The sequence below is a fragment of the Ornithorhynchus anatinus genome, chromosome 12, assembly GCF_004115215.2.
Source record: "Ornithorhynchus anatinus isolate Pmale09 chromosome 12, mOrnAna1.pri.v4, whole genome shotgun sequence".
Classification (NCBI taxonomy): Eukaryota; Metazoa; Chordata; class Mammalia; order Monotremata; family Ornithorhynchidae; genus Ornithorhynchus; species Ornithorhynchus anatinus.
The window spans coordinates 47,338,181-47,365,083 of record NC_041739.1 but is presented as its reverse complement, the minus strand read 5'-3'; the positions used below and the strand labels follow the sequence as shown (position 1 = coordinate 47,365,083).

The 26,903-nt window shown below is 52.6% G+C and overlaps 1 protein-coding gene across 4 annotated transcripts in view; it reads left to right on the top strand.

Moving 5' to 3' along the window:
* NFKB1 (nuclear factor kappa B subunit 1) overlaps positions 1-25,119 on the top strand; it is a 149,778-nt gene extending 124,659 nt beyond the window's left edge. For all 4 annotated transcript variants that reach the window (XM_039913678.1, XM_039913679.1, XM_029076687.2 and 1 more), the window contains exons 16-24: positions 1,661-1,775; positions 8,099-8,300; positions 8,766-8,935; positions 9,208-9,310; positions 13,814-13,938; positions 15,142-15,208; positions 15,580-15,752; positions 17,590-17,761; positions 24,801-25,119. In XM_039913678.1, the coding sequence (XP_039769612.1) occupies positions 1,661-1,775; positions 8,099-8,300; positions 8,766-8,935; positions 9,208-9,310; positions 13,814-13,938; positions 15,142-15,208; positions 15,580-15,752; positions 17,590-17,761; positions 24,801-24,985 (1,312 nt within the window). In that variant the 3' untranslated portion in view covers positions 24,986-25,119. The remainder of the gene's footprint in view (positions 1-1,660; positions 1,776-8,098; positions 8,301-8,765; positions 8,936-9,207; positions 9,311-13,813; positions 13,939-15,141; positions 15,209-15,579; positions 15,753-17,589; positions 17,762-24,800) is intronic.
* Positions 25,120-26,903: the final 1,784 nt, after the last annotated feature.

Genomic DNA, 26,903 nt, shown 5'->3' with positions numbered 1-26,903 from the left:
TGTTTATAGCCTATTCATATATACTATATGAATCCCTCTAGACTGTAAGCTCATTGTGAGCAGGGAATGGGCCTGTTACGGTGTGCTCGCCTAGCACTTAGTAGAGTGCTGTGCACACAGTGAGCGCTCAATAAATACAACTGACTGAGCTATTAATATTTCTGAGTAGCATGGTGTAGAGTATGCAGGGGAATGTTTTAAATCAGGATTGAGTAATTAACTCGAATTCAGTTTGAAACTTCAAGGGTGAAAGCGTCCCGACTGATTGGGAAGGAGAAATGTTGAGAGGGGAACCCAGAATTCATGGAGCTGCCCAACTCTGCCAGGTAGAAATAGCAGCTGTGGAAGACAGTGCCTCTCGTTTAGGGAAAGCAGCGGGCGGAAAGTGCAGAGGGAGCTTAGGCCCTGGATGTAGAGAGGCGCAGCCAAAATCGTTCCCCTGTTAGACTGTAAGCTCCTTGAGGCCAGGGATCACGTCTAATAACTCAGTTGATTCTCTCAAATACTCAGTACACAGAGTGAACTCTCAATTAAATCTTAGCAGTTGATTGAGGGCAGGGATTGTTTTCTCTCCCAAACACTCAGTACCCTTCCCTGCCCAGTAAGCAGTGAGTATAAACTATCAATTGATTGGTGGAGCTGGAATTTCTCTGAAGGGTGTTTTCCTCCATCCTCACGTCCCTGGACTGCAGCATGATTTGGGTGGATTTTTCTCACAGAACTGTGTTTAAGATGGGCGGAGAAGGGGCAGGCACGTCTTGGACATTTGCAAAGAGGTGTGGCTCTTCGGTAGTATTCTGGAGCTCAGAGGAGGAATTCGGGGGAAGTCAGGGAGAGAGAAATCTATAACGGTTTAGACAAGAGGAAGCTGTTGGTGGTTACAGATATCCGAGGAGGCAATTTCCTTGAGTTGAACGTCTTCAGCTAACAATCAGAATCCTGTGGCTCATTAGTCATCGCCTAGATGGCAATGAAGAAAAGAAATCAAAATTTTTGATAATGGGGAAAACCCCAGGGGGGGAAATAGTCTACTTCTGAAAAGAATCTTATGGAAATTCTTTAGGCAGCTTTTGAAAGTATGACATATTTAGTGGTGTGCATGTATCATGCCACCCCCAAATGTCAAACACGTTAACCCTGTACAGACCTCTTCTTAAAGTTCAATATTTTGAGCCACGACAGCAGTTTGAAACCTTTTTCCAGGCAACACCATATTACGTCTTCCTAGATCTCTCCATGTTAATTCACAAAATGGAATATGTATTTTCAGAGGAACCCGGCTAAATTAGAGGGTGCAAATTTATTGTCTTCTCACTTTTATACTTCCCAACTTTCACCCCCCTCTCCCTTCCCCCCAATCCACACTGCTTCAGGACTCATCTGAGGACTCTCCATACACAGGTATAGTGAACATTCCCAGCACAGAACCACTGGAGAAGCCCCAAGCTTTAGGCCTGGGGGAGGGGCATTGGGGGCGGGGCGGGGAAGAAAGCGTGATTAGCGGTCCCCTCAATTATCTGCAAAAATCTGGATTTGGAATTTTGTGATTCTAAAAACCAATGCACGGGAGCCTCTTCTCATCAATCCATCACTGTTATTGTTGTTATAATAATCATCATAATGACTATTATTAATACTAATCACCATCTTTAAATTTCAGTGTTTTGCACTTAGCAATCATTCACCTTCATGATGAACTGGTGAGGAACCTCTTAGAAGTGATAGCTGGTTTGATTTCTGATGACATCGTGAACATGAGGAACGACCTCTACCAGGTAAGGGGGTGTGCTTTCTAGCTGGTTAGGGACACCTCCTGGAGTTTGGGGCCTTGGCCTACTCCACTGATTGCTCAGAGGCTACCCAAGGTCCAGGAATTAGTCACTTCTGACCCTGGAGATGGGAGAGGTGGGCCACCCCCCTCACCCACTCTGGGAGCTATGCTGGAATCTGACTTTACAACCCACGTTGGAGGATTGCTTACTTGACCCCGTGCACCAACTGGACGCTAGCCAGTGTGTCAGAGCGTGACTACCAGGCGTTTGACTCTTTCCAGTACACTTCTCTTTTAGACCTGATGTTGATCCGTTTTCAGATGAACTGTATCTCTCTGTTGAGCACTTTGCTGTGTAGCTAACGTTATGTTTACACTGCGGGAGATACACCGTAATCAGGTTGGACAGTCTCCCTGACCCACATGGGGCTTGTGGTTTAAGGGAGAGGGAAAACGGGTATCGTAGTGCCATCGTACTAATGGAGAAATAGAGGCGCTGAGAAGTTAAGGGACTTGTCCGAGGTCACACAGCAGGCAAGTAGTAGAGCCAGGATAAGGACCTGGGTCTCTGGACTTGCAGAGCCTGTGCTCTTCCCACTAGATCACACTGCTGTGGAAATTCATTTCACCGCTACTTGCGGCCTTCCTCTCAAGTAGTTTATCGTTTCAGCTCCTGCAGTTTGAGTTCAAAAAGTTCCTCCCCCCCCCCTCTTATTTCCGCTGTGAAATAGGGTCAGGGGCCCAATTGTGCCCGGATTCGCTATGGTGATTCAATAGGTATTCTATTTTTGTTTTGAAACAGTGTTTAACCGTATCCATGAAACACTCCCAGGGTGCCAGGGGAATGGTCTTCGTGTCTTAGAACGGGAACGACTGGGCCAAAATGCTTTCAACCAATTGTGCATAAGTTACGTTAGGCCATCTGCTTGAGCAGATCCCCTACTCCCTTTCTTCTCCCCATTCAGCCCCTCTTGAAAAACATTGAACTATGACTTTGCGATGCAGCGGTTAAGATTAAAAATGGCCGTGTATGTTCAGTGCAAAATGCACACCTTCGCTTCCTAATGATAGAAACGTGTGTGAAAAGCTCCGTCTTTGCTCAGACCAAGGGGAGGTTGGTAAAGGACTTTCTTTATCATAGTCTCGGAGGTTTGGGTTCCGGGCCAGTTGGTTGGAAAACATGCAAACTCGTGCCCGTCCCAGGCTGTGGCCCAGGAGACGCTTGTCACGTGCTGCTTCCCTGAGGCCTCCAGTGGCCTGCCTGCTCTCTGGAGCTTCGCCAAAACCCCTCCCACCCCTGCACAGCAGCAGCAGCGAGAGTTTGGGATTAAACTAGTCCTAAATTCTATCCCCTTGTTAATTTGGGCATCAGACTACCTGACGTGGGCTCTGAGATGAGACTAGTAAAATGAGCGTGGTCTACCCAGTGCAGTCCTCGCCATCATGACTTAGTTTTGCCCCAGGCAAATCTTGCTCAGAAATGGAGATATTTTTCATAAAGAAACACTTTCCAGAGTTACACCTTGACAAGTGTGGGCCCGGTTCAGTCATTCAGTCGTTTTTATTGACTGCTTTATTTATTACTGTATTTATTGCTGCGTGCAGATCACTGTACTAAGCGCTGGGGAGGGTACAATATAACAACAAGCAGACACATTCCTGCCCACAAAGAGCTCACAGTCTAAAGGGAGCTCATGGTCTAGAGGGAGCTTAGCAGAGTGATCTCTCCCCAGTAATAATAATAATAATGGTATTTAAGTGCTTACTGTGTGTCCAAGCACTGTTCTGAGCGCTGGGGTAGATACAACACAATCAAGTTGGACACGGTCCCTGTCCCACATGGGGTTCATAGTCTCAACCCCCATTTTATAGAGGTAACTGAGGCACAGGGACGTGAACTCACTGGCCTAAAATCACACAACAGGCAAGTGGCGGAGCTGGGATTAGAACCCATGACCTTTGATTGGTTGATAACTTCCTAAAACTAAGTCATTCTTCGTGAAACAGCCAGCTACTGCTGGGGGGAGGCAGATAATCATAATAATGATGATAACGATGATAACTGTTAAGTGCTTACTACGTGCCAAGCAGTGTTCTAAGCACTGGGGTACATAAAAGGTTATGAGGCTGCCCCATGTGGGCTCACAGTCTTAATCCCCGTTTTACAGATGAGGTAACCGAAGTAACAGAGAAGTTAAGAGACTTGCCCAAAGTCACACAGCTGACAAGTGCTGGAGCCAGGATTGGAACCCATGACCTCTGACTCCCAAGCCCCGGCTCTAGCCACTGAGCCACGCTGAGGTGGCTTTGCCCTCTAAGCAGAGAGAAAAGAGGGCAGGCAGGCTCCCTCGGGTTGCGGATACGGTACCTGGACGAGGCCCTGCCGGAATAAGGCGCGTGAAGGCCGTCGGGGACCTTCCCGCCCAGGCCCACCGAGCCGTTGACATTCCTCAGATGCCAGCTGCCCGCAGGCGGCCCTGGGCCACCACGGCGACGAGCACAAGCAGCCGGAAGCTTCTAGGGAGGGTTTCTACCTCGTCCTCGCCCTCTTTATTAAGCAGACATACCTGCAGCAGTTTCAAGGTTCAGGTCCCGGCCTTATCACTCATGTCCTTGAATGTCTCTCTCCTTTTGTAGACTGTAAGCTCCCTGCGGGTAGAGATCACGTCTACCAACTCCATGGTAGTTTACTTCCTCAGGTGCTCAGTACTGTGCTCAGCACACAGGAGGCGCTCAATAAGTACCCCTGCTTTATCGATTGCTTTGCCCCAGTCGTCCTTCAGGGCAAATATTTACAAAGAGGTAAAAGGCCAGAAAGTAGGGAGCAGGAAGGAAGAGAAGCAAAGGGTCCGAATGGTGGTGAGCGGTTGCGGAGCCTCGATGACAACTTGTGATGGTTATTCCTCCTCTCCGTTGAAAATATTTTTGAGCAGTGAATTTTGCTTCTGTACCTTTTGAGTGAGTGTTGTTCCCAGGAGTGCGCAAGCATCAATAAATCAGGCAGGGAAAAAGCATCAGCAGATGAGCTCGATTGACTTGCATCAGAGAACATTTCTGTTCCTACAGCAAGATATTAATAATTAGTAAAAAAATCATGGTATTTATTAAGCTCTTAACACATGTCAAGTGCTATACCAAGGTGGGGACGGGGTGGGTAGATACATGATAATCTGGCCAGGTAGAGGCCCAGTCCCATTGGGGCTCCCAGTCTAAACACAAAGGAGAACAGATATTGATTCCCCATTCTGTAGCTGAGGAAACTGAGGCACCCAGAAAATTGAAGTAACTAACCTGAGGCCATCCAGCCGACAAATGGCAGAGCGGGTCTTAGAATGCAGGTGCCGAGCCTATGCACTGGGCTCTGCCGTTTCCCAGACTAACTCAGTGAAGCTCAGTGACCTGGGCTCTGAGTGGACTATCCCATGAATCGCCAATGGTAGAGATTTCGTTACTGCTTAAAGCAGGCCCTGATAATGATGATGATAATAATTGTGATGTTTCTTTAAGCGCCGTATCAAGCGCTGCGGTGGATTCAAGCCAGTCAGCTTGGACACGGTCCCTTTCCCACATGGGGCTCACAATTTTAATCCCAATTTTTACAGGTGCACAGAAGAGTGACTTGCCCAAGGTCACACAGCAGACAAGTGGCAGTGCTGGGATTAGAACCCAGATCCTTCTGATTCCCAGGCCTGGGCTCTATCCACTAGGCCATGCTGCTTCTTGAAGCCTGTCAAGTAATAGATTTTTTTTTTTCAGACTGTCACTCGCCTCTGTGTAAGTGGCTGGATCGTTTCACTCGTCTCTGACTCAACTATAAAATAAGTCTTACCCTCTCCTTAGCTGTTACCCACTCGGGTAAGAGGACCGGCCCACTAGGTAACCATTACCAAAGGGAGTCACACACCGGGGTCGTGGTTTATGACAGATCCCCTTTTTTAAAGCGCCCCTCTGGTCTCATGTGCCCCATCCCAGCATTATCTGGTAGCTGCCCACCTTGGCAGTTAAGCCTTGTGTTTTTTTATAGCTGAAGAAATTCCAACTCCCAAATGCTTCCCAGACTCCTCTCCTTAATTCCCAGTCCATCAAAGTGTCCTTCAGGATGATCAAGTTCAATCAGCGGTATTTACTGAGCATTTAGTAATGTGCAGAGCAGTGAGCGCTTGGAAGAGTACAATCTCCTCATCTAGACCATAAACTCATTATGGGCAGGGAATGTATCTACCAACTCACGGGTCGTGGTCATAGGTTCTAATCCTGGCTCTTCCACTTCATTCATTCAGTTGTATTTCATTCAGTCGTAATTATTGAATGCTTACTGTGTGCAGCGCACTAAATCAAGCGCTTGGGAAAATACAGTGCAACAATAAGCAGACACATTCCCTGCCCACAGTGAACTTACATTTGTCTGCTTTGTGACCTTGGGTAAGTCATTTCACTTCTCTGCGCCTCAGTTGTCTGTAAAAATGGGGATTGAGACTGAGAGCCCCACGTGGGACAAGGGCTGTGTCCAAATCACTTTGAGTACCATGCCTGGCACATAGTAAGCACTTAACAAATACCCTAATTTTCACTATTATTAACTCTGTTATAGTGTACTCTCCCTAGTGCTCAGTTAAGTTCTCTGCACACAGTAAGTGCTAGGTAAATATGATTGGTTGATATAATAGAACAGATTTGGTAGAAATGTTCCAAGTTCCTCTTTTCTTTTGATGATCGTTTGTGGGAATCTCTTCCCAAAGAAAATTCCTCTTGTGCTGATGTGAACGGAGGAAATTCCTTCGCCTTCTGTTGATAGTGGGCAGAAACCCTTTCCTTGAGAGATCTTTGGTTCGGATGCCGGTCTGTGTGATCATTCTCCCCGACCAGTTCCAGAAATAACTTCCTTGCCCATCCTGGGCGGGCCAGTGTTATTCCACAGCCGGCACCCCGTGTGCCCAGTGGCCCCCTGGACCACTGGTAACAACGTCACGGCAGTGTAGTAAGACCTTTGGTTTTGACACCGCATGGTCGAGAAGATGCTCAGAAGTGCTTTTAACATCCTTTGGCACATTTAATCCTCAGGCTATCCCCGCGAAGAAGTAAAAGATAGGGTTGATCATCCTAGTGTCACGTGGTGTGGATGAAAGAGCTAAGTCAGGGTCAGTTGAAGGATTGGCTAAAATTACAGCAGGTCAGTGGTGAAGCCAGCTTTCAGGTTTCCCCAACCAGAGCTCCCTTTGAATTCCTTTAATGAACTGCGAGAAATACGGGGAACCCGCAGCATCGTGATACATCGGTTTCAGGAACGGTAACGTCCTTGCTCCCCGGTGTTTAAAAGTTGGGTTTCAGGTTACCCGTCTTCAGCGATGGTTCATGTAAGGCCTACCCATCCGGAGGGCTTTTATGTGGTTGCACGGTGAACCCGCTTTGACGAACGCTTAAGGCTCCACGCAAGGGGATCGAAACAACCTTTCCATCTTCACTCATTTGCATTGTCCCCCGGCTTTAACGGAATTTTAACCGGAGCGTTTTGTTTGGCGTCACAGAGGGGATTTAAAATATCCACCCAGGATATCAGTCCGAACAGTCGGCTCAGAGAACTGTCCACCTTAGATGGTCAGAGCCAGATTTTTCCCTCCGAAGGCAACACATTCCATGTCGTCAGTCCGGCAGCCTAATCTGCGCTGGGTAGAACAGGATGTTGTGGCCCTGGCCCCATTTTGGTGTCACAGCAAATATTTGCTCACCGAAGTGGAAAGTATGCAAATAGTAGCCTTGAGCAAGGCTAGGTTTCCCTCTTAGGGTTCTGTGAAATCGTCTCATTTGGCTTAAATGAAAACATTTCTGCCCTTTGTTGGTGATCTCAATTCTTTGAAAGCTGATTGCGGGATTAGCGTTTCATTTCTCAGGAGGCAGACCTGCCCTCTGATTTTGTAAGGGCACGACGAACGTGTCATCGCTTTAATTTCTTCGAAGCAGAGGGGTCCCAGGAGTTTCAGGCTCCCTCCCGGGTTCTAGGATGCTGAGATCCGGTCCTAGATATGCCTCCAAATCACTGGGAGCCCAGGTAAGTCGAGAGACGAGTGCAGGGATTGTGTGGCCTGATCCATTTCTGGGTCAAAAAGCCGCTTCTCCCCCTCTCCCTTTCGAAAGAGGAAAAATAGTTGTCCCATCAGCTCCTGGTGAAAAATGAAGTAGTAAGAAAGGGTCTGCGCGTTGCCAAAGATGACTCGGGAACACCGGCCATATAGCCCAGCAGCCCTGTCCCTCATCGAGAACGTCAGGTGGACGGTTTTCTTTCTCCTATTGGATTCAGACGATCCCCACCTCTCTCCCTGCCTCTTCCAGACCCCATTACACTTGGCAGTGATCACTAAGCAGGCAGGGGTGGTGGAGGACCTGCTGTGGGCTGGAGCGGACGTGAGCCTCCTGGACCGCCTTGGCAACTCAGCCTTACACTTAGCTTCCAAGGAAGGAGACGACCAAATTCTGAGTATTCTGCTTAAGCACGAGAAAATACCACCACTCATCAACCAGTTCAACGGGGAAGGTAGGACGCGACCCATTTTTTGGTTGCCGCTTCATGACCATATTCAGTTGCGAGAAAGGGAGTCTCTGCCGGCCAAGTGGGCGGAGGGAGAGTTGTTTCCCTTCCTGGCTGCTCTCTTTGGCGGTGTTCCTGAAGGCCTGCTGTTCTTTTAAGGGTGTGGCCCCTTTGGCTGGAGAAGAGATGGCTGGGAGATCAACTCCTTATGGCCTGGAGGAATACGAAAGGCTGGCCTTCAGAGCGGTGACGGGCCACTCTCTGTCTCCGCTAAGGGTAGAGCGAAAGGAAACGGCTATAAGCCTCATTTGCAGCAGCAGGGGTTTCTGTCGGTCCTCGGATTTGGAACCAGGCTTTTCTTTGGGCTTCCCTTCTGTTCGGCCACTTGCCCCGTTGCGCGAAAAGCCGATCCCGGGGGAGAGGGGGCCACCGCCGGGCAGGCGTGCAACCCAGGGTTTGTTTGTGCCAAAGGTTTGAATGCCATTCACCTGGCCATGATGACCAACAGCATGACGTGCCTCAGACTGATGATCGCTGCTGGAGCCGACGTCAATGCTCAGGAGCAAAAATCGGGGCGCACGGCCCTCCATCTGGCCGTAGAGCAAGAGAACGTCTCTCTGGCCGGCTGCCTGCTGCTGGAGGTGAGATCTCTGTCAGGACGGGGTAGCTTCAGGGGCCTGTTCTTTTCCACGTGGGACTCTGCGTCAGGCCTCCCGCTCCCCAGCCCTCCGGAGCTCTGTCTGTGGTGGATTTCTCCAGCGACTCCGCTCTTGACCTTTTTGGGTGGGTCCGGATAATCCCCGAGAGTCTCTCTGGCTGTTGGAAGGGTCCCGGGACTCGCTGTACTGACCCTGAACCCGAAAGAGCTTTGTCCCCATTTTCCCTTTTCTTTCCCCACCGGGGGGGATTTTAGGGCGATGCCTACGTGGACAGCACAACCTACGATGGGACCACGCCACTTCACATAGCAGCTGGGAGAGGTTCCACCAAGCTGAGCGCTCTCCTCAAAGCAGCAGGTGAGCCGCCGTCTGCACCGTTCCCTAGGCGCGCCGAGCGGAACGAAGGGAAGGGAAGAGCAGAGGGGGACACCCGCATGGGTGTTTGTGAGCCCGGAAGGGCCTTGGATCGGGCAAAAACTCAACGTGCGTCTCCTAGGACACTGCATAATGGCCCGGAAAGAGTCTTTGCCAGGTGTCCTTGGCCTAAAGGGAAGAGTGAAAATGAGAGAGAAAGAAGCTGCCTAGATCCCAAGTAATCGGAGACCCCTGTGGTCATCACTTGATTTATGTCGACCGAAACTTGGGTCTGGGGCTGGACCAGACTCTGAGCAAAGCTTGGCGTGCCCTGTCTCGAGCGCTTTGGGGGAAGGCATTGTGTCACTACAAAAGGGTAATAGATGCAGTAGGAGTAATGGCTTTATCAAGTGCCTACTATGTGCAGGGTGCTGCTCTGAGTGCCGGAGAGTCGCAACAGAAGTGTGAGCCTTCCGTACTTCATACTTCCAGACTCTGCTGCCTGGATCATTTTTCTAAGATGTCATTCTGCACACATCTCCCTACTCCTCAAAAACCCTCCCCAGTGGTTGGTCAAACATCGCCACCTCAAAGAGAAATTCCTGACCATCAGGAATCCACTTTCTACCCCTGGCTTATCCTCACTCTCCTCCCATTACACCCCAGCTCACACATTTTACTCCTCTCAAGCCAGCCTACGCAACTGTACCTCATCCTCACCCCTCAATGTCTCCTTGCTCACAGCCTCCTCATTCCCTAGGACTCCCTCCCCCTTCACATGTAGCCGACCACCGCGATCTCCATCTTCAGAGTCCTTCTGAAATCCTAGCTCCTCCCCAGATGAGTTCCTATTAATAATAATAATAATGTTGGTATTTGTTAAGCGCTTACTATGTGCTGAGCACTGCTCTAAGAGCTGGGGTAGATAGAGGGTAATCAGATTGTCCCACGTGAGGCTCACAGTCTTAATCCCTGATTTACAGATGAGGTAACTGAGGCACCGAGAAGTGAAGTGGCTTGCCCAAAGTCACACAGCTGACAGGTGGCAGAGCCGGGATTAGAACCCATGACCTCTGATTCTTAAGCCCATGCTCTTTCCACTGAGCCACGCTGCTTCTCTTGTCCCCATCTTCAATTCATTCAGTTGTATTTATTAAGCGCTTGTTGTGTGCAGAGCACTTGGTAGAGTACAGTATAACAATAAACAGACACATTCCCTGCCCACAACGACCTTACAGTCTAGAGTCGGGGACAGGCATTAATATAAATAAGTAAATTACAGATACGTATGTAATGCTTTGGAGCTGGGAGTGGGGAGATGAATGAAGCGAGCAAGTCAGGGCGATGCAGAGGGGAATGGGAGAAGAGGAAACGAGGGTTTAGGGAAGGTGTCTTGGAGGAGATGTGCCCTCAATAAGGCTTTGAAGAGGGGGAGAGTAATGGTCTGTCAGAATTGAGGAGGGAGGGTGTTCTAGGCCAGAAGCAGGATGTGGGCGAGAGGTCAGCGGTGAGGTAGATGAGATTCAGGTACAATGAGAAGGTTGGCATTAGAGGAGGGAAGTGTGCGGGCTGGGTTGCAGTAGGAGAGTAGTGAGGTGAGGTAGGAGGTGGCAAGGTGATTGAGTGCTTTAAAGCCAGGTGCTGAGGAGTTTCATACTGTCCCCATCTTCTATCCCCAACTGCCATTTCAGCACCTCTGTGCCACTTTAGCACTAGAGCACACCCCCCTCCTCATAGTGCTGTTACTTCCTTCAATCTGTAATTCATTTTAGGGTCTGTTCCCCTCGAGGGCAGGTGGCTTGTCTTCTCATTCTGGGGTTCTCTCCCAAGTGCTCAGTTCTGGGCTCCTCAGGCAGTAGGTGCTCAGTAAATACTGTTGATTCGACCCGCTCCTCACCCACAAAAGCTTGGTCTGTATAAAAAATATATGTGTGTCCACAAGTGCTGAGGACGGGCATAAGTTCGTAAAGCTAAAGGCCAACTGATGGTTGATAGGAATCGGGTTGCTGATAATCAGATGGGGTCGTCTCATGGGAGGAGATGGGATTTGAGGAGGGCTTTAGAGGTGGGGGGCCGGAGAACTCCGGGGTGTGGTTGGGGGGAGGGAGGGCAGGCGGTTCCAGGTCCTAGGCACGTGAGCAAGCAGCCAGAGGCGGACAAGATAAGAGCAGGGGATAGTGAGGTGGGCCGGTAGTATGGACGGCGGAGTAGAGAGTAGGGGGAGGCGATGAGAAAGATGCAAAAGATGCAGAGGGCCTTCGGGCTGATAAACCGGTCCTGGATGCGGAAGATAGGCAACAATTGGAGGGTTTTGCGGAGAGGGGAGATGTGTGTCGAGCGACGATTCGGGAGATGATCCAAGTGGCAAGGTGGAGTATGGATTGAAGCAGGGAGAAACCAAGAGCCGGGAGGCAACAAGGAGGCCAATACAATAGTCCACAGTCGGGTTATGATGAGTAGGTTACTGACTGGAGGGGTGGAGAGGGATCCATAACTTCCTTCAGATCGCTAGATTGACGGCTCCTGGAGGGTGGGGGATCATGTCTACTCACTGGACTGGACTCTCCCAAGTGCTGAGTTCCGTGCTCTGTACCGAGAAAGCGCTCAGTAAATACCCTTGCTCGATGGATTGATCAAAAGGGACGGGCAGAGCTGGAAAATGTCTCTGAGGAGAATTTGGTACATTTTGGCAGTAGATTGGATGTGAGACCAGAATGACAGTGCTCCGCACACAGTAAGCACTCAATAAATACCCCTGATGGATTGATGGATTGAGGCTATGATGACAGCAAGGTTTCAAACTTCATTAGTAAGAGGGAGGTTAATGATGTCAGTAAATATGAGAGCAGAGGAGAAAAGTTTGGGGTGGGGGGGGGGAGATGAGAAGTTCAAGTTTTGCACATGCCAATTTTTTTTATTTTATTTGTTAAGCGCTTAACTATGTGCCAGGCACTACACTAAGAGCTAGGGTAGATACAAGTAATCAGTTTAGACACAGTCCCTGTCTTGCTCAGGGCTCACAGTCCTAATCCCCGTTTTACCGATGAGGTAACTGAGGCACAGAGAAGTTTATGACTTGCCCAAGGTCACATAGCAGGAAACTGGCAGAGCTGGGATCAGAACCCAGATCCTCTGCCTCCCCCGGCCCACGCCCAAGTTTGAGGTGCTTGTGGGCTTCCCACAAGAAGATTATTATTATGGTATTTGTTAAACTCTCCGTCAAGCACTCTTCTGAATGCTGAAGATTCCAGTTTATCAGATTGGACACAGTCCCTGTCCAGATGGGGCTCCCAGTGTTTGACACATAGCAAAGCATTTAGCAAATACTACAAAAAAAATCAACCAAAAAAAGCAAATGCGGTTGAGCCTCAGAGCTATCCTGGAATCAGTGGGAGTCTATCGGAAAGACCTCCAGCCAGGAAGCAGGTGGTGCGGGAGGGAAGGGGAGTGGGTAGGAGGTTACGAATCTCCTGCCAGAACCAACCAGAATGTCTTCACGCCTCTCTCCCGCACCCCCACCCCCCACCAGTGTTTCCTGGACCTAGAGGTCTGGCTTGACCCAGTCTTGGGAAGGCTGCCCCAAGACTGGAATGGGTTCTTGGGATCCTGATTCAGGTCCACGGGTCCCTGGCATTGCCAGAGGCTTATGGGCATGGGACTGGCAAAGCCAGCGGCCCCAGTGGAGTTGTCAGGGTCTCCTCTTGGCCTGCAGTTGCCACGCCGGCCTCTCTTGGACCATAGATGCCATAGGTGCATTTTACTGAGTGACATCTTCTTTGAGCCTGTGTTGTGGGGGGGTGGGCACAGACACACGCGTGACTCGACGTGCTTGCTATGTCAATTAAAAAATACAGATTGCCTTTCATCGGTTTGTTAAATATGCACCAACCGGGCAAATCAATAATAATAATGTTGGTATTTGTTAAGTGCTGACTATGTGCAGAGCACTGTTCTAAGCGCTGGGGGAGATACAGGGTAATCAGGTTGTCCCACATGGAGCTCACCTTCATCCCCATTTTACAGATGAGGTAACTGAGGCACAGAGAAGTAAAGTGACTTGCCCACAGTCACACAGCTGACAAGTGGCAGAGCCGGGATTCGAACCCATGACCTCTGACTCCCAAGCCCGGGTTCTTTCCACTGAGTCACGCTGCTTCTCTGGTGTGGCAAGTAAAACCTGAAACCACTTGAAATGGGATTTGCGGGTCAGGGAGAGGAAACGGATCGTTGAGAACGAAACCTCCAACCCGGCGTTCTCTGGGGCAGAGGCAGGCGGAGGTTAGGAAGCCGCCCGGTTAAAGGGCTCCCAGAAATGGTCTCCATAGCCGTAACCCATTAGCAAATAAGGCCCAAGTGGAGCGGCCATCTCTCGGGTGCCCGGGCCGCTGGCCGAACCGTGCGCTGCACTTTAGCTATAGGTGCGGCAAGAGCTGCGGGGAGCCGTAGCAGGTGGTGAGGTCCGGACCGGGCGCTCTGTAGCTGACGGAGCCCACGTGTCATCCTCAGGCGCAGACCCTCTTGTGGAGAACTTCGAGCCTCTCTTTGACCTGGAGGAACAGGGGGAAGAGGATGGAGAAGACGAAGGGATAGTGCCGGGTACCACCCCGCTGGACATGGCGGCCAACTGGCAGGCAAGTGTCTTGGGCGGCCGAACCGCGGCGCCTGGGATGCGGGACTGATTTTTCCAGCCGGCCGCCCCTCCCAACCTGGAGACCTTCCGCTTCTGGGTTGAGAAATCCAAGCCGTAAACAACCGTGCCATCTTGAAAAACCACAGCTGCCCCCGAGGGTCAAGGCTGCCGAGATTCTGGGGGACACTGTGTTCTGCTGGAAGGGAGGGCGGGCCTGAGTTGAAGGCAACAGCCCCGCCTAGAGCAGCAGATGGGCCTGTCTCTGGCCTTGCGGGGAGAGGTTGAATCTCATGGCCTGGCTTGCTCTGCAGTAGTGAAGGGGATTTTAAAGCTACAGGCGGGATTTCAGTCAATCACTTTCCCCTCCTGGCGTCATTGTGAAACATTTCGGGTTTTCTCTTGCTTCCTCATGCTCTTCGATCTGAGCACGATCTCTCCCGGATCAGCTAGCTCCGGCCCCGGCCCCTCCCACGGGCCTCTCAAGAGCAGCAGCACCAGAAGAGCGCCCAGTTGGAGGTGCCAGTTGAAGGGGAAATTGGAATCCCCGAACCCCATTTTTCACTTGGAACGGGCTTTCCTGGGGGAAGTGGGTTCCTCGGAGCCCCGCGGAGGCTCACGGGGTTTTTGGGGTCATGGTGATCCCCAGCAGAGGGATCTTGCCCGTGCAGTGAAGGCCCACCGGGCTCCCAGCAGCCCCGCTTGTGACGATGCCCGCGCCCCACCCTTCCACCTCACGGGCAGAATCCAGCTGGGCTCCCCAAAGGGAAGCGGTGGAGCCTGGTGGCGCGTGGCTGTGGGGGACTGCCCGCCCGCCCAGAGGTGCCATCCCCCGTCGCAGGTTGTGGTCAGACTCCCGCGTCTCCTTGCCTCCCGGGAGTACTCCTTCGTGACGAGCTTGGCCCGAGGTGTGTCCGAGAGGGGCAGAGGGACTGACCTCATCCCGCAGACAGTCTCCCTCGAAGCGCCTCTGCCAAGCCCACCCCGACTCTGACCCGGATCGAGCTACTCTTCGTGGACTCCGTGCTCGGCCGGGCCCCTGCCCACGCCCCCGGAAACGGGGCCCTTAAGGCTACCGGGAGAAGGGCTCTCTCAGAGGGGAGTAACGGAAGTCACCGCTCCGCTTGTCTAACCACAAAAACAACAGCTCTGCCCTGACGGGCCCGTTAATACGTGAATACTCTCACACCCCTCCTCCCCTCAACAGGTCTACGACATACTGAACGGCAAGCCGTATGAAAGCAAGCTGACTGCCGATGATTTACTGGTCCCAGGTGAGTGGCGCCAGAAAGAGACGTCATTCGCCGTCACTGTCTCCTTTCATTTCATGTGAAAAATACACATCTGCCCTCAACGTCCCCTCCCCCGCCCCAACGAAAAAGAAAGAGAAAAAAAAACTCCCTCAGGCACGGTTAAAAAATCTGCAGCCTCCGATTCTGATTTGTAATCCACGAGGACACAGAGAGCGTCAGATTTGATCTCCTTTGCTCAAAACTCCCATCGCAGGGGCGCAGCAGGGTTGAGCACTTCAGTCCAGTGGGCTGATCGCTTTCACTCTTAAGAGAGAAGGGAATGAAAAAATTAATCATTCAGAGCAGAATCTGTGGTTCACGACTGACGTATTTTCTTCTTCGTTTCCCCCCAGGAGACATGAAACAGCTAACGGAAGATGTAAAACTGCAGCTTTACACGTTATTAGAAATACCCGATCCAGACAAAAATTGGTCGACCCTAGCCCAGAAACTGGGCCTGGGGATACTTAATAATGCCTTCCGACTGAGTCCTGCTCCCGCCAAAACGCTACTGGACAACTACGAGGTAACGCTCAGGAACGCGCGGCCTTTAACCGCCGAAAGCGGCGGGGGCATTAGTGTAGTGCTTAGCACTGTACTAAATGCTGGGAGAAGATAAGCAGGTGGGAATTACACAAGATCCCTGTCCCCCCCCGTGGGATCCGCAATCTGAGCGGGTCCCTGCTGAGGAGAGGAAGGGTGCGTGCTCTCCCTCTCCAAGCGGATCCTCCCTGCTTCTCCTGGGGCCGGAGGGAAAGTCGGGGACGGGCGGGGAGAGGAGCATCAGAAGCAGGTTATATCACCACTGCTCTCCTTCTCCTCTCCCTCACCCGCCCTGAGCTCTGGGCCACCACTAAACTCTCTCACAGGTTGCTGGGATCCTTTTTACTGTTTCATAGAACATTGGGTAGAAATCAGAACACCAGGTTGCCCCGAGCGGGGATTCCCTTCCCCGACGCAGGTAGCGTGGTAGCGGGAATATGGCAGCCCGGTCTTAGCCATCCGACAGCCTAGTCCAGCCAACGTCTTGGGAGAATTGGTGCCAGTTTATTGTATCGGACTCTCCCAAGCGCGTAGTACAGTGCTGTGCACACAGTAAGTGCTCAGTGAATATCATTGATAGTCTGCGGGAGACCACCCCTGCCCCACCCCGGTTGGCATTCTGATTAAAATATATGTATATATAGTTTATATTTTCATATTTTATATGTATATTATCTTTCTCGCTATATGAGAAGCCCAAAACTGGCATAATCTCTGGAAAAAAAAATTATAACTTAGTAAAGTATCCTCTCAGCATCTTAAATCCTGAAAACTTCTTCAGAGTGATTTTTGGGCAAGATATTTTAAAGGTTGTCAGAGATGGTATTTGTCCGTTAGAGCCGGCACCACTGTTCGCCTGAAAAGTGGTCCGCCCCGGGGGCAGCTGAGAAACTGCTCGAGGCATTCAGTGGTATTTAATGAGCACTTAACTGTGTGCAGAACATCGTACTGAGCACTTGGGAGAGTACAGTACAACGGTAGTGGGAGACAAGTTCCTTGCAGTCTTGGGGGCTGGTGGCGGGGGGAGGGAGCCGGGAGGGCGGGGGTGGAGAGACCGACCATATAAATAAATAATTTACAGATATGTACAAAGGAATCTAAGTCCAGGGCTTTACAAACAGAAAGCACTCAGTAAATACCACTGATTGATTGTTTGCTCTCTGCTGCTCTCGGCCCTTAAAACCAGGCAGATGTGAGGCTAGGGGTGTGTCCACATGAGCAAAGATCAGTCAGACAGCTGCTTGGGGGACGGAGAGGGGAGGAAAAGAGAGAGAGAGTGTGTGTGTGTGTTTCGGGGGCAGCTAAGGCCGGGTTCCCAGAAAATCCTCACCCAGGGTCACCCAGGACTGCCCTGCCGCATCAAGAAAGCATTTCCTCTTGCTGGAAGGCAGCAGCAACTCACACTCTCAAGGTGCAAAAGGAAACAGACACGGGAGTGCCTCGATCTAATTGGAGTCTTGCTGCCTCGGCATTTCTCTGTATATGAACTCCAATGAATTTCCTGAGCGGTCTGAGGTGAAACAGGAAATTGAGTTCAAAGAGGGTGTTTGTGTGCTTACTCTCATTCACCCCTTTCCCCGGCATTCTCACTAACGCTTCCATTCTGCATGCGTATGGCACCTAGTTTGAAAAAACATGCTACTGAAGTCAAGTTGTCTCAAAAGTACAGTCCTTGGAGGCATTGATAGGAGCCTGGGTGTTTGCGACATTTTGTATGAGGGGCCACGCAGTCCGTCCGGTACTCGGGAAGCGGAGTCGTGTAGGCGCTGTGGTTTTTCTCCTCCCAAGAGATGGCCCTTCCGGTTTTCCCTCCTCCCCAGGTCTCCGGGGGCACGATAAAGGAGCTGGTGGATGCTCTCCGAGAAATGGGCTACACGGAAGCAGTCGCCGTCATCCAGAAGGCCTTCTCGGCTGCCAGCGATCCATCCGCCGGCCCGGATCGGGAGCCGGCCACGCCTCCACCCGCCTCCACCGCCGAGAGAGAGCAGATCGGTAAGGGGAAGGGGGAAGCTGATCTAGGATGTCCCGGCAGGGAACGAGCAAATCCCTGCCATCACCGCTCAGCCGTGGCACGTGTGGGTGGGGGCCGAGGCCCCTCCGTGCCTTCCGGCCCCGGGGAGCACAGCCGTTCTCCAGCCTGCTGCCTCCCCGCCTTTGCCGTCATTCTGGGGTCCAGGGTTAGATCGCCACACCTCGGGGGTCAGCGTAAGAAGCCGGGCGGTCACGGGAGCCTTCTCGGCCCCAATTCGGTCATTGCCACGGAGCACGTTTCTAACCACCGCATGGGTTCGGGAGCGAGGGGAAACTCCAGCAAACATTTCTGGAGGGGTGACCGAGCCAAGGAAGGCAAGCCTAGCCCTGCCCCCACAGGTCCTAGACTTTACACTTCACCACTGGGTTTCCGGGGCCAACGGTCAGTCGGGTCAGTCGCATTTATTGAGCGCGTACTGTGAGCCGGGCACCGTACTAAAGCTCTGGGGGAGTACAGTAGAACAATAATAAGCAGACACATTCTCTGCCCACAACAGGCTTAAAGTCCGGAGGGGGAGACAGACACTGATATAAATAAATGACAGCTATGTACATAAATGCCACGAGGCTGGGGGAGGGAATAAAGGGAGTAGTAAGTCCACGATCCAAATCGGTCCACGATTGGGTCATATTTAGCTCCCAGTTCACCTGAGTCCACAGCTGTCTTCTCTGTCTCCTCACCCCCAACCCCGATGATCCTTCCACTAAATGCGGCAGTGAAATGGCATCTGGGAGAGCCTACCCAGCTAATGATAATCGGGGTATCTGTTAAGCACGTACTTCGGGGCGAGCAGCCTTCCCAGCCCTAGGATAGAACTGAGACCGATTAGTCGCGGTCCCTGTCCCACACGGGGCTCACAGTCTCGGCAAGAGGGAGAACTGCATTTCGCCCCCATGTTACTGATGAGAAAACTGAGGGATAGAAGGGACTTGCCCTAGGTGACGGAGTGGGTGAGTGGCAGAGTGGGATTAGAATTCAGGTCTGGGCTCTTCCCACTAGGTCATGCTGCTAGTCAAAGCATCTTATTTCAATAACGATAATAATTGTGACACTTATTAAGCATTAAGGGCTGGGGTACACACTCCCACTCCCGTTTGAGTAGGAGGGAGAACAAAATTTCTGATGCCCGTTTCACAGATGAGGAAACTGAGGTAGAGAGAAGCGAAGTGACTTCACTGATTCCGATCATCTGCCTACCAGGTGACACTGCTTCCTTAGGGGCCCTTTTTCAAAGCCCCCAACTTTGCTAGAGCTGGGTCCCATTCTCATCGGCTCAAATTATGCTCTTAGTACTGTGCTTTGCCCACAGTGTGTCCACCGCTCATCTCCCGCCGCCTGTCTTGCTCAGCTCAAGGCAGACAGGTATGGACTAAAAAATTCATTCATATCCTTGCAGTCCCCTCTCAGAAGGGAAAATTTTGCTTTAATGATCCATACCCAACTCATTGTGGCAAAAATATTTCCAGGGCAGAATAAAGCCTAGAAGTCCCTGTTCTTTTGCCCCTAGTTGGGATGGTCGGCCCCCGGTAGGACCGCTGACCCCCATCAGGAATCAGAGATGGCAGGGGAGAGCCCGGGGAGCAGCGGAGCACGTGGACACACTCACCCTCACGCACGGCTCTGAGCTGCCCGGCAGCAGGTGGGATGACGGTGATGGCATTCGTTAATAATGTTGGTATTTGTTAAGCGCTTACTATGTGCCGAGCACTGTTCTAAGCGCTGGGATAGACACAGGGGAATCAGGTTGTCCCACGTGGGGCTCACAGTCTTAATCCCCATTTTACAGATGAGGTAACTGAGGCACTGAGAAGTTAAGTGACTTGCCCAAAGTCACACAGCCGACAAGTGGCCGAGCCGGGATTTGAACCCATGACCTCTGACTCCAAAGCCCGTGCTCTTTCCACTGAGCCACGCTGCATTCGTTAAGCGCTTACTGTGTACCAAGCACTATTCTAAGCACTAGGGTAGATATGAGCTAATCACGGTGGACACAGTCCCTGTCCCACATGCAGCTCATAGGCTTAATCCCCATTTTACGGATGAAGTAACTGAGGCACCTAGAAGTCAAATGACTTGTTCAAAGTCACATAGCAGACAAGCGGCGGAGACGGGATTAGAACCCAGATCCTTCCGACTTCCAGGCCCGTGGCAGTTTGGGAGGGGTTTCCCTGGGCCGGCCTTGACCGGGGCCCCGGTTCAACCCAGGGCAGAGCCAGTAGTGAGCCCACAGCCCCTAAACTGCCCCACGCCCACCTCTGCCCCCACTTCCCTCTTAGGGAGGCCAGAGGCCGGTCTTGATTAGAAGCAACAGCCTGGCCTGGTGGATAGGGCCCGGGCCTGGGAGTCAGAAGGTCATGCGTCCTAATCCCGGCTCCCCCACTTATCACTTAACTTCTCCGGGCCTCAGTTCCCTCGTCTGTAAAATGGGGATTAAGACTGAGTGCCCTATGTGGGACAGGGATCATCTTGTAATAATGTTGGTATTTGTTAAGGGCTTACTATGTGCAGAGCACTGTTCTAAGCGCTGGGGTAGATACGGGGTCATCAGGTTGTCCCACGTGAGGCTCACAGTTAATCCCCATTTTACAGATGAGGTAACTGAGGCACAGAGAAGCGAAGTGACTTGCCCACAGTCACACAGCTGACAAGTGGAAGAGCTGGGATTCGAACTCATGACCTCTGACTCCCAAGCCCAGGCTCTTTCCACTAAGCCACGCTGCTTCTCTTGTATCTACCCCAGTGCTTAGGACAGTGCCCGGCACATAGTAAGCACTTAAGAAGTGCCATAATTATTATTCTGACTCCACTCTAGGGAAAAGGAACAGGGCTACGACCCATCAAAACTCTGCCCTCCTCTGCTGCTACCAAACATTTCTTCTCTTCTCGCCAGACAAGGGAGGGTCAAGTCTCTGCCTTCGCCCCTGCATTTCCTCCTGCCCCCCGTTCGGTTTTCCTGGGATTCTGGAGCCAGTGCATGTGGGGAGGAGGGGAAGAAGAGTGTTGGCCACCTCAGTGGAGCGAGTCCTCAAGTCTGGTGCAGCCTAGTGGAGGGGGCACAGAAACGGGGAGTCTGAGGAGAGCTGGAAGGAGGGAGGGAGAGAGAGACAACACCCACCCACCCGCCCACCCACCATCCCACCTCACTAATCACCTACAACCCGGCCAGCACATTTCCCTCTACTTGCCAAACTCCTCAACAGTGCCTCACTCTTGTCTCTCCCAGCCAACCCCTTACCTGCATCTTCCCTCCCCTTTCATATCTGGCAGTCGTCATCATCGGTGGCATTAGGTTGAGCACCTACTATGTGCGAAGCACTGTACTAAGCTTTGGGAGAGTACGGTACAGAGCTGGTAGACATGTTCCCTGCCCAAATTGAGCTTGCAGCCTAGAAAGGGAGACAGAGATAGACATTAATAGGAATAATGTATATTACCTAATTTAATATATATACATTAGCATAGACAACACAGAAGGGAGGAAGCTGAGGTAAAGAAGGCTAAATGGGGATTAACTGTGAGCCTCACGTGGGACAACCTGATTACCCTGTATCTACCCCAGCACTCGTGGCTCAGTGGAAAGAGCCCGGGCTTTGGAGTCAGAGGTCATGGGTTCGAATCCTGGCTCTGCCACTTGTCAGCTGTGTGACTCTGGGCAATTGAGAAGCAGCGTGGCTCAGTGGAAAGAGCATGGGCTTTGGAGTCAGGGCTCATGAGTTCGAATCCCAGCTCTGCCACTTGTCGGCTGTGTGACTGTGGGCAAGTCACTTCACTTCTCTGTGCCTCAGTTCCCTCATCTGTAAAATGGGGATTAAGACTGTGAGCCCCACGTGGGACAACCTGATTCCCCTATGTTTACCCCCGCGCTTAGAACAGTGCTCGGCACATAGTAAGCGCTTAACAAATACCAAGTCACTTAACTTCTCTGTGCCTCAGTTACCTCATCTGTAAAATGGGGATTAAGACTGTGAGCCCCACGTGGGACAACCTGATTCCCCTGTGTCTACCCCAGCGCTTAGAACAGTGCTCTGCACATAGTAAGCGCTTAACAAATACCAACATTATTATTATTATTATTCACTTAGAACAGTGCTGTGCACATAGTAAGCGCTTAACAAATACCAACATTATTATTAATCAGGTAAGGCCTCTTGGAGGAGATGTGGCCTTAGAAATGCTTTGAAGGTGGGGAGAGTGGAGGTCTGGCCTGTACGGAGCGGGAGGGAGGTCCGGACCGGAGGGAGGATGTGGGAAAGGGGTCGGTGGTGGGATAGATGAGTTCAGGGCACGGTGAGCAAACTGGAACCAGAGGAACAAAGTCCAGGCTGGACTGGACTAAGATGCCAGTGTGAGGTAAGGCAGTATGGCATAGTGGATAGAAGAATAATCATGATAATTATGGTATTTATTACATGCTTACTGTGTGTCAAGCGCTATACTAACCACTGGGGTGGATTCAAGCAAATGGGGTTGGACAAGTCCCTGTCCTACGTGGGGCTCACAGTCTCGATTCCCATTTTACAGATGAGGTAACTGAGGCCCTGAGAAGTGAAGGGACGTACCCAGGGTCACACAGGGGACAAGTGGCAGAGCCGGGATCAGAACCCATGACCTTTTTTCTCCCAGGACCGTGCTCCTATCCACTACGCCATGCCGCTTCTCGATAGAGCAAGTGTCCGTAAAATGGGGAACGAAACCAAGTGGGACAGGGACTGTGTTCAACCCAATTGGGTTGTATCCACCCCAGCGCTTAGTACAGTGCCTGGCACATAGAAAGCGCTTAACAAATGCCATTATTATGATTATTATTAAATATTATTAAGGTAGGAGGGGACAAGCTGATTGAGTGCTTTAAAACCAGTGGCAAGTTTCGGTTTGATACAGTGGTGGGCGGGCAAGGTGATTGAGTGGGAGACACTGACTGGAGTGGGGAGAGAGAGGAGACGGGGAGCTCAGCGAGGAGGCAGATGAAGTGATCAAGGTGGCATAGGATGGGTCAGTAACAGTTTGGATGGAGAGGAAAGGCCAAATTTTAGCACTGTTGCGAAGATACAAGTGATAGGATTTGGCGACAGATTGAGTGCGTGGGTTGGATGAGAGAGATGAGTCGAGGATAATGTCAGACATAGGGGCTTGCGAGATAGAGAGGATAGTGGTATTCTCTACAGTGATGGAGAGGACGGGGTTTGGATGGGAAGATACAGAGTTCTCTTTCGGAGGTGTTAAGTTTGAGGCGTCAATGGGGCATCCAGGTAGGGATGTCTTGAAGGTAAGGAGGAAATACGAGACTGCAGAGGAGGGAGGACGGGGCTGGAGATGTAGGTTTGGAAATGGTCCGCGCAGGGGCGGTAGTTGAAGCCTTGGGAGCGAAGGAGTTCTCCAAGGGAGCGGGCGGAGATGGAGAATAGAAGGGGGACCCAAAACCGAGCCCCGAGGGACCTCCGGCGTCAGAGGTCGGGAGGCAGAAGAGCCCGCGGAGGAGACCGGGGAGGAGCCGTCCGAGAGGTAGGAGAACGGAGAGAGAAGAGTGCCGGCGAAACCGAGGTTGGAAGACGTTTCAAGGAGAAGCGGGGTGGTCTACGGTGTCGAAGATTAGGATGGAGCAGAGGCTGTCAGAGCAGTGAGAAGAAGGTCATCGCTCACCGTAAAGAAGGCAGTCTCTGAGGAGTGAAAGGGTTGGAAGCCAGATTGGAGGGGATCGAGGAGAGATTTGGAGGAGGGAAGTGGAGCCAACGGGTTTAAACAGCTTTCTCAAGAAGTTTGGAGAGGAATGGGAGGAGGGAGATGGGTTGATAACCGGGGGGGGGGGGGGGGGGGATGTCAAGGGAGGAGATTTTTTAGGACAAGAGATACGTAAGATATTTGAAAGAAGTAGAGGACAAGCTATTGGAAAGTAAATGGTTGAAGGTGGCAGTCGAGGAGGGAAGCAAGGGGGCCAGTTGATAAGGTATGAAGGGATGTGGTTAGAAGAACGGGTGGGGGAGGGTGATTTTAGAGAGAACGCAAGAGATCTCTTCTTGAGATAATGCAGGGCATAGAGGGAAAGTCGAAGACGGCAGAGGAGGATTTGGGGGGGGATTGGATTTTTAGGGAGAGCAAGCGTCACGGTTTCAATTTTGTTGATGAAGTATGTGGCCGGGTCAGTAGGGGAAAGAGATGGTGCGGGCAGATGGACCCTCCTGGTTTGAGGAGGGTGTTCAATGCCCGGAACGACTGGCGGGGACGGCGGACACGGGACCGAATTAGGAAGGAGCGGTCTTGGCGGGGAGCGGAGTTGGCCGAGTCGAAGGAGGTGAAAAACGAATTTAAGGTGGACGAGGTCAGAGAGCCGTCCGGATTTCTTCCTCCGGCGACACCCTGCAGCCGAAGCGTAAGGGGAAGCGGACCGTGGAGGCGAGCTGGGGCTGCGGGTCAGCTCTGGGAGGTCGGCGGGGGGACGGGGGAGTCTATCTCAGTGGAGAGGGTGCTGTTGAGGGTGGCCGCCGTCATACCTCAAAGCCTTATGAAAGCCTACCTCCTCCGAGAAGCCTTCCGTGACTAGCCTCTCGACTCCCCACCCTATTCACCCTGCTTTCTGGGTTACTTATGTATTCGGGCCTGAACTCCTTAAACACTTTACCGTTCATCCCATTTTGCCGTTTTCCCCCGTCTGTAATTTATTTTTTAACCGCCTCTCAGGTTAGCCTGTAAGGCCCCTAGAGGGCAGGGATCAGGTCTACCTAGTCCACTGTATGGTATTCCTCCCGCACGCTGTGCTCTGCACACAGTAGGCACTCAGCTACAGTCGACTGACTGGCCGGCTTCACCTCCGCGTCTCCGTTTTCTCATCCGTAAGATGGATGAAACGAAACGTCTGCGTAAGGCGCCGTGTAAGGTCAGGGCGGCGCCGGTCTGGCGTTCGGCACACAGCGATAGTAGTCGGTAGGAGGCGAAGCGGGAGCAGACGCGGAGGAGCCGGAGGCCGGGTGCGCCGCGTGACCGTCTGGCGTTGTCCTTCCGCAGGGGCCCTGTGCAGCCTGACGGTCCAGGAGGACAGCGTCTGTGACAGCGGGGTGGAGACCTCCTTCCGCAAGCTCAGCTTCACGTGCTCCGAACCCCTGCACGGCGGCGGGGGCGGCTCGGCGCTCCCGCTCGGCAAAGGGCCCCGCGACTTCGGCCAGGAGCGCGGAGTCGAAGGCAACGTTTAAGCGGACACGGTGAGGGCCGAGCGGGCCGGGGGCGGGGGGGCCCGCCGACGGCCTCCGGCCGGGTCCGCCGCCCTTCCGGACGCCGAGGCTCGGCCCGTTGCGGTTCCCGTCCCGGCTCCGCCCGCGTCCCCGAGGCCGGGGGGGGGGGGGGGCCTGGCTCTCCCGCCCCGGCCGCCGCTACCGCTCCTTCTCGCCGCCCCCTCCGCCGCCCCCAACCCTCCGTCCACCACCGGGTCCGCCGCGGCGCATCCGGAGCGGGGCGGCCGCCCACGGCGCGGTCTCCCCGCTGGACCGAGGCAGACGCGATCCTAGATACCGTCGTCGTCCCGGTGATTTCAGAAGAGGATTATGTATATTTCAGTGAATATTTAAACATGGCTATAATCGATGCTGAGAATGGGACTTTTTTCCCCTCTTTCTGCATTTTACTATTGTAAATAATGTTTTTTAGATCAAAATCTTTTAAGGAAAAATGGTTGCTTTATAAATGCTATTTTTTATTTTACTTTTATAATAAAAGAATAAGCAAACTCAAAAGGTTCTCCCCTTCGATGATTCCGGGCCATTCGGGGGGGCCGAGCATCCCGTCGGCCAGCCGCAGCGCCTCTCTTCTCTCGCCTCCGGCTCCCCCGGCGTCCCTGCGGCCCCACCTCCGCGGCTACAGATGGACGTGCGTCTCTGGGGCAGGGCATCCGTGGAGTACGGGGGCACCTGAAGGCGTCCTCGATCTGGCCGACGGCGGCGCCGAGAGCTCATCCGGCCGCCGTTCCGCCCGAAGAGCTCTGGCCCCTTCTCCCCCGCCCAGTCCACGAGCCCTTCGACTCAGCTCGGTCCCACCTCGTCCCCCTCTCCCCCATCCCTGCCATCAGAGAAAGGAGGGGTCCGGCCGGGGCCTAGAAAGCCCCCTCGGGCCCTCCAGCTGGGGCTCTAGAGGAAAGTCCAGCTCCTCGACATCCACCACGGCAGCTGGGACGGAACCCCCATCAACTTGGACAGAAGACGGCACACGCAGGTGACGCACTGTGGCGCGCGAGCACCACGAGGCTCTCTTATTGAAATCCGCCGCCCCTCCTCCTCGCCCCCTACTCGCGTGGTCCTCCCACCCAACAGCTGACACAAAGGCGGGGATGCAGCATCAGCGGAGAGGCCACCCCACCGCCGCCCGAACCAGGCAGGTGGGGGCCAGCCTGTTCCGGGACCGTGAGATCACCTTAAGACATTTTTTAAGAAACCTTTTGACTGGCTTGCGTGGCCTCCCCGGCGTCTCTACCGGCTTCCCGTCCGCCATCCCGTTTCTCACTGGCCGCGACGTCTTCTCTTTCGGACGGGGAGCCCCGAGACCTGGGAGGGGAGGGAGTCGGGGGGAGCCCCGGGGAACCGGGGACAGAGGCCCGGGCCGAGTGACGGCCCCGCGGCCCATCCGGCTTCCACTTGGTACAGGAATCGAGAGGCGGACTCGGTCGAGACGCTTTCGAGACGGAAAAAAAAACGGCACTTCAAGGGGGCGGGTGGGAGGGAACCCCGATGTTTTCAGTGAAGCCCAAGTCTCTAATCCCGGCTCCGCCACTTGCCCACTCTGTGACCACCTCCGGGCCTCGACCTCCTCGTCTGTAAAATGGGGATTCGATACCTACTCTCCCTCCTTTTCGGACTGTGAGCCGCGTGAGGGACGGGGACCGTGTACCTACTTCAGTGCTTAATACGGTGGTTGGCACGCAGTGAGGACTGAACAAGTGCCCTCATCATTCATTCGACCGTATTTATTCAGCGCATACTGTGCGCGGAGCACTGTACCGAGCGCTTGGAAAGTACAATTCAGAAACACATAGAAGCAGCGTGAGAAGCAGTGTGGCTTAATGGCAAGAGCCGGGGCATAGGGGTCAGAGGCCATGGGTTCTGATCCCGGCTCCGCCCCTTG